Here is a 13,969-nt window from a genome sequence, read left to right as displayed (position 1 = left end):
TAAGTGGCCCTCAGGTGGTTAGACATTAGCTAGACAATGTCACTTTTCAGCGCTCATTTTCCACTTTCAGCCCAATTTACTTACTTTTTACTTCATTTCTGCCTTTTAATGTTTCCGCAGAGGATCAGCATGAACATTGCCATGTTAGGCCTAGTCATTCATTTTGTCTCTCAACTGTTTGCTATATATGTCTTAGTTTATTTTCCAAAAGAAAGGCATTGTATGCGTTTTAAATCTGTTTGAGGAGATTAAAAACTAGTTTGTATGCAGGACAGTAAGTTGGGTGGTCCGAGGGTGGACCAGCAGTGTCAGAGTCAGCGGGGTGCCGACTTTGTCGAGCCAGCGGACCGATACATACTCGCTATCAGGGATTTTACAAGGTTAAATTATAAACGATTACTATTAATTTTAGCTATAAGTCTCCAGCCTTTACATGGACGTAAATACTCCGTGGAATCAGTAAATGCTAATAAAAAAAACTTAGATTCAGTTGGACTTGTGAATCGGTTCACGAGTCGGACATCCTTGCTGTGGTCCCTCCCGGAACTGATCCGGGTGGGGACATAATCCATCCTCGTTTCCTTCTAGGACACACAGTCCTACAACCTCCAGCGGGGGAGTGTGAGAGACGAGACAGGGCGCACTCAGACCTCACCTGACTTCAGTAAAACGGACTGTAGTCTGACAGTAAAACAGACACGGAGAGGTTTTTGATGGGCGACAGTGAAGCGGACCAAACAGCGGGATTCTGCAGCGGAGAACATGCACTGCGCTTTCCATATGCTGTCAGTCTGGAGGCTCGCGCTGCCCGCTCCTCACCGCAGGGCTTAGGCCGCCTTCGCTTTCAACTGCTCGGTCATTTTGAGGGTTAGGGGGAAAAATGAACGTGTCAGCCCGTTATCTCTTGCTGCTGGCCGTGCTTGTTGTGGGGGCGTGGGAGAGCGGCGGAGAGCGGCGCGCGCTCCCGTCCTCAGCGACCACCCAGCTGAACTCCACAGTTTCCGTACAGGAGGAACACACGACACACAACGACACAGACTCCGAGGTGGGCTCGCGCATTTCTACCATCTTGAGGGACCTTCCAACCATCAAAAACGTTGTTATTTTCATCTGTGTTTTGACGGTGCTGCTCATCACGTGCCTCGTCGTTAAAGTGTACAGGTGGGCTTGAAGCCTTTTGAGGGGTGCTTGGTAAAGGGCAGTAGAAAGGATTCAGGTGTTCTGGGCCATCAGGTAGCTTAATAAAGGCAAATGATGATTGCTAGTGTATTTCCAAAAGGATTTACTTTAAAATGCACAGTCGAATATGTTTTTAAAATTATTTTTAACCGGAAAACTGAGCAAAAATAATAGCTCTGATTTAATATCCCGCATTATAACACCGTGTTATCTGATGTCCCATAATACGTGAATCTTCACTATAATTTTATCCTTTAAGCTGCTGAGGTACTACATGCTGAGTGTAGGCTACACTCTTAAAAACAGGGTTCTTCAACAGTTCATTGGTAAAGGGAATGGTTCTATTTAGAACCATGAGTTCTGTATAGAACTTCAGATTGATGGAGAATATGTTATATATGGTTCTCTATACGACATCTTTTTGGTTCTATATGGCACCAAAAAGGGTTCTGCTGTTGTCATGATGTCAAGCTTGTAATGATAGAATAACCCATTGTGGTGCTATATACAACCATATACAACACATTCTCCATCAGCCTGAAGAACCATTTCACCATGCAAAGAACTATTTGAACATGAAATGGTTCTATACAGGGTTCTATATATTCCCTTTACTAAAGAGCCCTTGAAGAACCATAATTTTTTTAAAAGTGTCAAATGGATTCAGGTATTTTGGGCCATCAGGTAAAAGGAGGAACTTGAGAAACTTGTCTTTATTACAAATTTTGTGTAATGTTTCCTCATTAAAGCAGATCGGGGCAATTCAGTAATATTCTCCAAAGCAGCTATACAGGAATCTTGGTAGAGACCCCTACTAAAGGCGAGGGTCAGAGTGGCAGGAAAAACTCCCAGAGTGCACAACGAAGAACACTTGGAGGAACTGAACAGTGGATTTATGATACAAGTACAACAAGTTTACAAGTAAACAGAGACACTCTGATCATACAGTGGAAAAACCTATGAGAGGAGCTAGTGCAACTGATGTTAAGAGCATCAGAAAACGGTTAGAAAATAGAGGTCAGATTTATCCCAACAGAACAAAAGGAAATAATGTAAATAGGCCAAATGAAAAAAGTAATTAGTGGGAAAATTAATAAAATATAGTTTTATCATTGAGGGTATATCAGTCTCATATTAACTAACTTACTGTTCTGTATTACCTGATGTCTCATTGTACCTAGTAATCATGAACATGCGTGGTGTGTAATGGTAGCAGATGTTTCTTTTTGTTGTCACATGTAATTGAAAATTGTGTCACAGCTGAAAGGCGATATCAAACAGGCTCATAATACACAAATTTCTACCTGACCTATGAATCATGTATTACTGGTCATTATTGGTGATCGTCATGGTTTTTGTGCATATGGAGGTCATTGCTGTTTAAACACAGGCCTAATCCCCTCAATCCGCCTGTGCGATTAGAGTGTGAGGGAGCCAACTGTTCAGTTTAGTGCTGAGTTTCTAGTGAACATCACCCGAACATTATGGCAGTAATGCTGACGCTCTGTATTTGTCTTAGGTCTGGAAAGAAGATCAGAAAAACGAGAAAGTATGACATCATTACCACTCCTGCCGAGCGTGTGGAGATGGCGCCGTTAAACGAAGAGAACGACGAGGACGACGACTCGACTCTTTTCGATGTCAAGTACAGGTGAGAAAGAGTAACAGCTTAGTGTGGGAACATCATCACCTGTTAAACTACAGAAGAAGAAAAAGAACTGGGAGAGAGGTAAAAATTAGCTGCGGTAGCACACATGATGAGGAGGTGATGAAATGTTTAATCGTAATTTGATCCAATGAAAAAGTCAAAAGTCAACTTGAACAAAGGCATAAAACCTTTTAGTTTATTTTCTGAGCAAAAGCAATGTCCTCCAGTAAAATAAACCCACACAGCTGTTTCTGACGGTGACATGTTAATAAAGGCAGAATTAGTCTAAATTTTAGTCAGGCAATTTAAGATGGTCTGATATTCTAGTAGCAGTATACTAGTAAGACCAGAGACATTATGAAGGAGGAGACAGCCACTGGTTGAAAAATGAATGGAAAGCTCGTAACACCTAACAGGGCATTGTGGAGAAAGTCCCACCCTTTATGAGAAAGAGCCAATCAGCCTGCTGTGGGGAAGTTATCATTCTGATATTAGTTCTTACATTACATGTTAGCCATGTTTGACACAGACTCTTTCACTGATGTTATTTGTGTTCATGCATATACTTTTATATATTTATGTTGGAAAACTCACACTGTTAAAAAAATCATAGAATTATTTTCATTTAATTATGTTTTGCATCATGTTATCTGACTTTTATAGTGATTACAACAACTACTGTAGCTGTTTGCAACCTTTGCACTCAACGCTTTAGGCTGAATTTTTTGCGAATGGTAATGTTGGAAACACAGTTTACATTTCCATTTGTAGCAGAGATGTGCAGGTTTTAAAATTATTTAGCTAAAACCAAAATGTGTTAGGTTGTGTGCTGCTCTCCTCTGGTATCCAGATATAACTCATTTATAGGCTCACAGTTGATGAAGCCTTTACTGTTCAGTATTTAACTGATTTTTTTTTTTAAAAAAGTCAGTATTTGGTGCCAACAGGGTTGGATTTGTCTTGATCACTTGGGCCACCAAGCCAGTTAATTTTGTGGCCAAAATTAATCATTATTGGCCAAATTATAGAAACATGTTAATCATATGTACATTGTATTTACAATTTAAAAAACATGCTTCAGTATCAAAACCCAGTCAGGTGTCGACATATTTAGTGAAAATATCACACAAATAGGAACATGGCCATTACATTACCTGTCACGGTTGTTACAGTTGTCAAAATGTAAGCAGTCTGATGCTTCATTAGAAGAGGGAAAAACAAAAAAGGCACTCTCCAAGGCAAGTGACCACTAGCTCTGCATTTTTGGTGGCCAGGGGCACGCAGTAGCCGATGTCAAACTCTGAGTGCCATGTTCTTACCTATTTTAACTCATAGAAGATTGATTTTAAGCTGTTCTCTTCGTAATAGCCAGTTTGTGTGGGAAAACTTTTCATGCAGTTTGCTCTCTCTTTATTCTTAACTTTATATAGACCTACAAAGGTTAGTTATCAGTCTTTGATAAACAACACTTACTGACTATATAAGTTAGAACCATGTGATTATTTTCTATCTCTGAAGAATTGCCAGGGTCAAGGTTTGTAGACACACTGTAGTGCATTTGTAGTGCATAACAGTCAGGAATTCAAATAGGATTTTCTTCTAAATGTGTACTGATGGATTTCCTTGCCTGTTCTTGCGTACATATCATGGAAGTAACATCCAAGTACAGCATGTTTTCACTCGTTACTGTAATACCACTAACATATTTTAAAACAGAGCTAACAATAAGTAGCGTGATAATATAATATAATTAGGAGTTAGCAGACTCCCAAGTTGTACAGTGAAATACATGCTTTGTTCGGAATGTTGACAGTCGGCTTCTCCCTTCCGCCCTTTCAATTGTTCTTTGACGTAGAGCCAGCTTCCTCTGACCAAGACCTGGTGTCCTGTTTGCCTGACATTTACAACTTTGCAGAGTGCCCAGTTTCATCAGGAAAAAAAAAAAAATCACAGCCCCAGAGCAGCTCAGAGAATTCTCAGTCTGAATATCTGGAGATACACTGCCCTGCACATTTTTGTGCTTCCCTGCTTAAAGGGGAATTACACTGATTTTTCAAAATGTCTGCATAACTCAATTATTGTAATGTAAACAAAGTAATTTAGAGTGGTTTTAAATGCTCTGTTCTAGCGAAACTTGCCAAATCAGAGTTGTTCACAGTGGTGGTGACAGTGGTGCTGAAGTGTTTAATGCCTCTAAAAGTGAAATCAAAAAACGCTACCTGATGCCTAACATTGTTTTATGTAAGGTTTAAGAATGTTTTGGTGTAAAAAGTATAGATTATCTATTCATGGTGGAGAGGTACCAGCAGGGTGTTGTAAGGCTAAACAGCATCCAAAGGAAATGTATTTTTTTCATTTACCACTATTTTACCATGATCAGCATTACATATGAAACTCAGAAGACGTGTAGGTACGCTGGTGATTTTGGATAGTAAATAAAATGGATATATTTGTGTTGTTGACATTGTGACCGCTGGTTCCTGTCACCACCTCTGTAAAGAAATCAGAGTTGGTTGATTTCTCTAGAATGGAGCATTTTGCGTCAAATCACTCTGAATGACTTTATTTACATTGTAACCACTGAATTATGCAGACATTTTTTAAAAAAATCGGTGGAATTTTCCTTTAAGTGCACCAGATTAATATAAAATATGGGAAAACATGGGAACATAAGAATCAGCCAAGATATGTTCGGTGTTCGAATTTTGTTTCTGTAGATTAATACTGGAGCAGTGAGGCTAATGTTGCTAACAAATACTAGAAGTCAATAGTCACTAAAATCATTTCAGTAAATACATCTCCAAAACGTCTCTCATCCCACTGAAACTGCCTCCAGGGCTTCATTAAAGTTGCGCAGACTTGACAGTGTGGTTAAGGGCAGAGTACAGCTTACTGTGAACTAAAGTGGCCACCTGCAGTGTTCAGCTACATGGTTTTGTTCAGTTTTATAGCTCACAGTAAGTTATACCACTAAACCACATCGACAAGTCTGCACGACCTTAATGAAGACCTGGATGTAGTTTAAGAGAAATTTGGGGGGGGTGTATTTATGGAAAAGATTTGGGTGACTATTTACTTTTAAAATTTGTTATCAACATTAGCCTACACTAGAGAAACAAAATTTGGACACCAACACATCTCAGCTGATTGACCACATCTGGGGTAAGTGGGAAATTGTGTAGACTTGTTTTTTTTTTGCCGAATGATTAAGTGTTTTTAATTAGTAGACATGAAGTGCAGTTGAATAACAGTTGAACAGCATTTATTGTTGTACTTGAAACTTGATAATTAAAGGTGTTTTTTTTTCCTCCTCACAGGTGAATTCACAGCAGTGAACACTGGCATCGTTGGTGTAGTTTCTTTGTCAACTCCACTCGCTATTGAGGACATTTCATCTGCAAGTGATTCCCGCCTTCCTTCTTGTTCCATTTTTGACATGTTGTGGACTTTTTGTGTCTTACTAGCTTGAGTGAGCCATGTGTGATTTTCCATTTTGGCAGTTTGAGTGGTTTTAGTTTGACTGAAGTTGACAGCAGATTCTAAGATTTGTTCCTGACTGGTCTCAGACTTTTGCCAGAGGCAGAATCTTTGGTCCTCTGACGCTCATCAAAGGAGTCCACGCAAGTGAAAAATCACAATTTCTCAATGTATTTCTCTGTTCTCCCAGGATCTCCCAAACCTTCTGACTTTACCATTCCTGAAAGTTACATTAATTGGATCCTTTCCACCTTCAGGATACCACGTGATGAAATCAAGAGTTGTATACGATGTCTGTGTGGGTGAGCTTGTGTAGACTGAAGCCACCCCTTACTGATTATCCGTCCCTTGAATGTCCCAATTATTGCACTCTGTTTTTATGGCCACAGTCTCTGAAAGCCTCACAGAAAAATCAAACCTTTGATGTGGAATGTTCCCTTGTAGTTTTGAATGTGGTCCAATATTCCTGCAAGACGCAGCTTCGAATTCCTACTTTGACCTCTTTTGTGTTAAGTCCCTTGGGACTGGATCGCAAACAACTTCAAATACTTTAATGCATGTATTCAGCTAAACATCAGCTAAACCTCAATATCGCAAGTATATCAGAAGGTTTATCCCAATATAAGTAATATAAGTAAGTGATGACTTGAATGACCAAATTATTTCCAAATATTTTACTTATGAGAATAGATTATATAAGACTGAGATATATAGAGGCCGACAAAGCTTTCACAGGCATATTTGATTATAGTTTGTTAAAACAGATATGTTTATTTTCTAAGAGTGACTTTTTGGAAAGATATATCATTGTCTGTATATAGTGTATGAAAGTCATTGCTCAGAAATGGTTTATTTTTAGCAACACTTGATAAAAGCATTATTGATTTAATAACTATAATATATTAACCTTCCAGCATTGTAGATTTATCTAACCATTAACTGTGCGTTTTTACTGTATGAAAACTGTTGCATTCGTAACCTGAGGTTGCTAATCTCCTTTAGCATTACATTTGTGTGAAAGTATGTTGGGGGGGTTCCCTTTGTTGCTGCTATGCGTGTTTGGAAAGAAATTATTTGCGAGATATGGCATACTAACATAGTACAGACACTGAATTTACAGTACCCTTACTTTTGGCTTTATAAAACATGATATTTGTATCAATCATATTTGATCTTAAATCAGAACTGCCCCACTCAAACATTGAGGGTGCCGGTAAGTTCAGTTTGGCTTGAAAAACGTCAGTGATTAAATGATTTTCAGGTATCTCTGTATCTGTTTGTTGCAGATTTAAGAAGATAAATGCTACTGCAGTACATTAAAGTATATTTACTTTATTCAGCTAACTGGTGCATAGTCATGACATGCTGCTCCTGTGCCCACAGTGAATAAGAATGACTTGCATGAGAGCGTCAGCACATTGTTAATGATTTATGCTGTCACAATCCAATGAATCCATTTCTGTGCCTGAGGAGACGCTAATAAAAAAGCAAATCAGTGTTCTGCTATTATTAAACTAACACAGGCCTGAAAATGTTTATTAAATGAAAACTCTTTTCGATAGATTTGTGTTTTTTGTTTATAAAAATAGACAGACTATGGGAGAAATGTCTTTTTCTTTTTCCCCACTATTTGCTCACTGGTATTTGTGCTATTCAGTAGTATTCAATAGTGTTGTGTAATCCTGAGTAAAGGAAGTGGGCACAGGAAACTTTCTCCTGGAACAAGTGTTTGACCTGCAGGCACGTACGCTTCACACTATTAGCGAGAAGTGTTGTTTCTGCCTGTGGACATAGTGGGCTGATTTTCCAGACAGATTTTCAGGGCAGAATTCCTACTCATGATGTGACTTAATGTGTGTCCAGAAAACCAGCCCTTTCTTCTATTGTGACTGCAGTAATCAATTATCTTTACAGCATCTCTTCTATCTGGTGCATTTTGAAAGTTTTCTCATCAGCATTTTGTTTCTATGTCTGTCATGGCCTTGCTTATTGTAAACATGAAGGAAAGTACAACTGTGCAGGACATTTGTACTGTGTACTGTGTCTTTGTCATGTGAACCAAGGACTTTTCCTTATCCTCAAAAATCATAATAAATATGTTAGCTGACTGAAAGATTTACTCATGCCGCTGCTTCCTCTTGCCAGCATTAATCACTGACAAAGAGCTAGAAATGGAGCTGTACAGGAGCTTTGGTGACCTTCGTTGTGTGCCAAAAACAAAGAACAGGACGTAACTGTTACCCAGCAACCGGTGAAGGCTCATAAGACAAAAACAGGTGCTTTTAGCAAGTGAATCACCAGCCAGTCATTTGTACACATTTATATTTGGCTTAATGTTCCAGTATAATAAACCAGTGTTTCAAGGTGAAGAGACTGTTAAGAGCTTTAATTAACGAGTTGAGTAGAGGTGGCCAGCATTACAGTATTTATTGTTCTGGTGATGCCGAAAATGCTATTCTGAGCATATGGTGGATATATCTGGTACTAGGGATGGGTATCGTTAGGATTTTATCGATACGGTTACATATTGATACTTTTATTGATACTGTGCTCCATAATTTGGTGCAAAAAATAAAGACGTGACACAGAAAGATTAAAAAATAGTAAAAGATGTGAAAAGGCTGTGTTCATCTCCCTACAGTTGAAAATATTAACAATACAAAATTATACTCAATAATACAAAATTAGCTACTCCTGGTGGTCAGGAAAGCTCACACTCAGTTCAAACTTAGGCTACCTAGCAATTAGTGATTTATGCTATGCTAGCTACTGAATGTTAATTCAATACAGCTTAATGATACTACTTCCCCTGGATAAGCTGATTTAGGCTATCAAAATATCCTAGTTATTATTTTAATGCTGGAAACATTTTCTGATAAGGACATTTAGACCATTAAACTTTCCTACCTCTAGTTTTAAAATGAGGCTGAATTTGGCCTCCTATCTGCCAGCTTCTGGTTTGACTAAGGTGGAACAGGAAAATTTGAACAAGAATCTGGCGAATGAGAAGCTGACTTCAGCTTTGTAGTTTAATGCTGATAGGATTTCTGATAAGGTGATTTAAACTATCAGACGGTTCTACCTACAGTCATATGTAGGGAACTACCTTTAACTACCTATAAATACGTGCTACGGTAGTACATTTCGATAGGCAATGCAATTCTGAGGACATAGATGCAGAAATGCTGCCCTGCTTCAGAATGTCGTATTTCTAAGTGTTTTGTTAGCTGGTTGAAAACTGGTCAGTAACACCTCCTTTACACGCAACTACTGTTTTACATGTGCTGCATTTAGCTGCATTATCATTAAATTAGTAAAGTGAGCCCACACATTTCAGCATCTTATCCTTTCAGCCATGATTAGAGAGCACAGAATGACACTCAGCACAGGCATTCGAACGCTTTTGTCACAGAGCTGTGCGAACCAATCTACCACCTACCATTTGAAAATGCATGCTATGTAGGACGAATTAACTTTACATAAATAGGGAAAGCAGCACCGTTTATCCAGGAGCTTATCGATATTTTGATGCTGACCAGTCTGGAACTGGTACCAATTTTGTACTGGTTCTCAATACCCATCCCTAACTGGTACTCAAATAACACTAAACAACTGCATGTTGCAAAGAGGGCCCAGTTAGTCTTGTTTAATGGAATTTAATGCAGCACTGTATAGAAAGGGTCTATAAAAAACAATGTACTTAGTCTTGGATAGTAATTTTAAATGTGACACTTGTTCTGCTGCTTCCAACTTATCAAACCTCAGAAAAAAGAAATAGCATGATACATATCATTTATAGCGAAACTGTCTTTAAGTATGATACATTTTTACCACATTGCCTACCCCTAGTGTTAAGATGTTAGTAAAGATATAAATTTATAATTTATAAATTCAAATGCTTCAGTAATATTTCATGTGTGCTGCTTTATTTGACCAAATCTAATGATGCTTTAAAGAGACTGAAATCGTGCCCTGGCTACTTAAATTCTGTGAAAACTGACTTTGTCACAGTTTAGCCAAAATTTAGATTGTGCAACTGTACTATCACTCAAGACAACTGACGATGCGCATTTAGGCACTGTTTTTCGGTACGTATAACAGCATGACATTAGCCCCATATCATTTGTATGACTTCAAATTAACAAGTGTGTTTAATTATTACTATTATATAACATCCAACAAACTGAATCCTTTAAGTATGTTTTATTTAAGCATTTTATTTTTATGGTATTTAAACCCCCTCCCCCCTCCCCCCTCCATTTACTGCTTCCTTGTGATATTCGTGCTGTATTGTTATTTTGGACCTCTACCACTAAAATGTTATAAAATCTGTCAGCCTCAGTCACTCATTTGGTTGAACTTCCTTTGTTTGAACCGCACCCCATTTTTCCTTTTTCCTGAGACCACGAGAATGTCGCTTTCGTCTGTCTTCGTTCCATCAGTCAGAATGCCGACGCATTTTGTTCCACACAACACAGTGCTCGGATTAACATTCATTTGAGGATTTATGTGGAAATTTAATGCTAAATGAACCCTCGCAGCTCTGTGGCTGCTCCATTCTGTAAATGAAAACCAACTTGTGAAGCACCAGACATATACGAGTTCCTGTTAAACCTACTTAAAGCAGGAGTGTTTTTTTTTCCTTCTTGCGTCAAAATCTCGGTGAAACGAACCAAAAGTAATGAAGCTTTTGCGAGATTGTAATCATGCTCTGGCTCCTTAAACGTCTATTTACTTTTACAATCAGCACCTGAGATGTATTACCATTCAGAAAGAAGGAAACTCACCACACCTTGATGGCTGTGACAACATATCTTTTACTGGAATGATCCTCCCTCAATTGACTTTCCAAGAAAACATCTGAAACGTTTCCAAGAACTGACCATACAGTAAATAAATGAGTTTACTCTATTGAGGTATTACATGCCAGTCACCACTTCAACTGACCTAAATTGCATCTGTCTCTCTTCTCTGCTTCACCATCACTTCCCTTCCAAGTAAATTCTTCAATGGAATAAATGCTTTAGCATTTATGCTTAAAGAAAGAAGAGAAACCCCCAGACTAGATTCCACTTATTAGCAACACTAACTTTTTTGGATTCTTTAACTTATAGTAACTAGAAAATCTATGTTACCAGTCAAATATTCAACCTCAAACTATGTACAAAAGCGTTACAGGCATCTAGTTCAACAGTGCCACACTGCAGAAACAACGTCAGGAATTTGCATCATCAAAGCAAGTTTGGCTATAAAACCGAGTGAGCATCACCAGACACAGACAGAAATACATCATGCGCCCCACAAGAAAAGTACCACGAAGCAGACTGTTCTAATAATCACTATCATGTCTTGACAGCAGGAAACGTGGACATCTTTCTAGAATGTCCCCCAAGCTATGACCCTGCAGCCAGTTGGGGCTCAAATTAAGTTCAGTAGTATTGGTCACAGACTGCTTCTATTTTTGCAAAACACAGGCATGTTGTTACAGATAAATGCTTTCATTACACGGGATGGCCTGCTGACGTCTGTCGTAAAACCATTTTCTATTTTTAACTTAACTGGAGGCATAATAAGAGCAGCATGTAGCACTTTGGAAGCTTCCTGTCAAAACAACACTTTTTTTTCCACCCCCAAAATCACATGGCTCAAAGCACATGAGCGTCTCCTCAGTGGACTGGTGCAAACGTGGAATATTTCAAATATCTCCACTAATTTCTATCAGCTAAAGCTCTTTTCCACCCGCAGGCAAGTTATGCCATGCAAAAGCTAGCAAAGCCCTTACATCTTTGCCAGACCATCAAGGAAATGTAATCTAATGAAATATTTACCAGAGCATGGAATCATGGGAAGGAGCTGCTGATAAACAAGTCAACGTGTGAAGGTTCTTTAACAGACCAGGCTGACAAATACAGCTGTCTTTTTTCCTGTTTACTTAATTCTTAACAAAGTCAAAAACACAGTAAAAACGCTCTAACAGCAGAATGTGTCGTGTATAAAACGTGAGGCTTAAAGAGCCCATATAACATTTTTTAGATAAAAGGGTCTGATGTAAACACTGTTAAAGTTTTAACACATACTGTTCGCTCCACAGTCCATATATGGAAACTTCGCTGTAAAAACAGCCCGTTTAGATTTTATTTTAGTGATGTCAAGAAGACCAATGCATTTACATACAAGCGCCTATTCAGCCTATTCACCCTGAAATTATAAGGAATGTTTCAGCCCACAATGCTTTTTGCATAAGCCACGATACAGGGCAGCCAATCAGAACAGAGATAATTTGCATATAGACACCTTCAAAGCACAGTAACAAAAACAGCCTAATTCTAAAGTAGCGGTCACCAACTGTCCTTTTGGAGATGTACTTTCCTGCACAGTTTAGTTCTAACCTGTATCTAATGCTACCCCTCCTCCCTCACCTAGCACCAACGCATCTGATCCAGCAAACCAAGGACTCCTAAAGAAGGTAATTAGCTAGAGCAACTGTGACTGACTGAGGTTGGAACATCTAACTGTAATTTAAGACCAAATTTGCAGTGATGATATACCAAGTATAAAGACACCCATACTGAAAGGTCTTTGTGTGTACAAAAGAGACCCTGTATTATTCAGTGTCAAATTTGTCCTGGAGAAAAGGCCCACAGCACCTGTCTGTATCCTAAAAGAAGACATTTAAGAGAATGTAACACTTATAAAGGCCTTTAATTTGTAAACAACATAATTTCAGACAAATTAGGACTTTTTTACAGACCCAGAATCGCCCTGCAAAAACAGGCCTTCTTGGACGCAGTTTAGTTGAGATCAAATACAAAAACACCACACAGAAACCACTCCAAACGGACTCAAGGCATTTTTCAACCTCCGGACTCGCACCCTCCGAGTGCACATTGTGCCACTGGCTGAGAGTAGCTTGAGTGCAGTTGGTGCACTCAAGTATGGAAAGCACAGTCACAGTCAAAATCCCCAAGGGCTCTTTGCTGTCAGTCGTCCTTGTGTAAGCACGGGTCTGTGTGAACAGCTGGGTGTGTTCTGGATTTGACTGCGGTATCTCCTTCACGTTTGCATAACAGCAGGGAATGGCTCTGTTTGCTGCCTTGCAGTACATATACTTCACGAGAAAAAAGGGAGGAAAAAAAAAGCCAGACCAAACCGTCTGGGATTTACAATTCTGTTAGTTCTCTCAGCTCAGCATACATTCCACTGGTATCTTAAGTAACACTTCTTTCTTTGAGTCTCTGTGGTCTTGTTTGTGTAGCCATATCAGGGTCTTCTATAAACCACAACTGCTCATGGTCACAGTTTAAGCTTCTTACCTCATCTGTCGCTCTACTACAACCTGAATTCAAGTATTATTACTAATTCATGTCAAGTGAATGTAACTTGCGAAGGATGTGTCCAGAAAATACTTAAACATATAATATACAAGTTATAGAAATGAGCCTGTAACTGTTAATGCAACTGCATTAACTATCAAAATAAAAGTCATAACTGCCAGTTTTGGACACACAAAGAATATTTTACATTCTCATAGTACACAGTAACATAAGCATTAAATAGCTGCTCACAAAATCAAACAAAATGGGCACTTTTTAACAGCAAAAGAGACAATAAAACAAAAGGCCATAATCGGATGGCACTCAACTCAATGTTCCTTGTTTCATTAAT

At 38.7% G+C, this 13,969-nt stretch overlaps 1 protein-coding gene across 1 annotated transcript; it reads left to right on the top strand.

The window, feature by feature from the left end:
* Nucleotides 1-563: 563 nt before the first annotated feature.
* On the top strand, nucleotides 564-8,423 carry fam174b (family with sequence similarity 174 member B). Its single transcript, XM_036561637.1, has 3 exons — nucleotides 564-1,161; nucleotides 2,699-2,830; nucleotides 6,145-8,423. Exons 1-3 carry the CDS (start codon nucleotides 881-883, stop codon nucleotides 6,146-6,148), a joined length of 417 nt encoding a protein of 138 aa, XP_036417530.1. The 5' UTR covers nucleotides 564-880; the 3' UTR covers nucleotides 6,149-8,423.
* The last annotated feature ends 5,546 nt before the right edge of the window (nucleotides 8,424-13,969 follow it).

Source organism: Colossoma macropomum, unplaced genomic scaffold, assembly GCF_904425465.1.
Source record: "Colossoma macropomum unplaced genomic scaffold, Colossoma_macropomum, whole genome shotgun sequence".
NCBI lineage: Eukaryota > Metazoa > Chordata > Actinopteri > Characiformes > Serrasalmidae > Colossoma > Colossoma macropomum.
The sequence above is the reverse complement of the archived record's forward strand: the minus strand, read 5'-3'. Positions and strand labels throughout refer to the sequence as shown.

Coding starts and splice junctions, on each gene's coding strand:
- fam174b (XM_036561637.1), top strand. CDS start 881: ATGAACGTGTCAGCCCGTTATCTCTTGCTGCTGGCCGTGCTTGTTGTG. Junction 1,162..2,698: donor CTCGTCGTTAAAGTGTACAG/GTGGGCTTGAAG, acceptor TATTTGTCTTAG/GTCTGGAAAGAAGATCAGAA.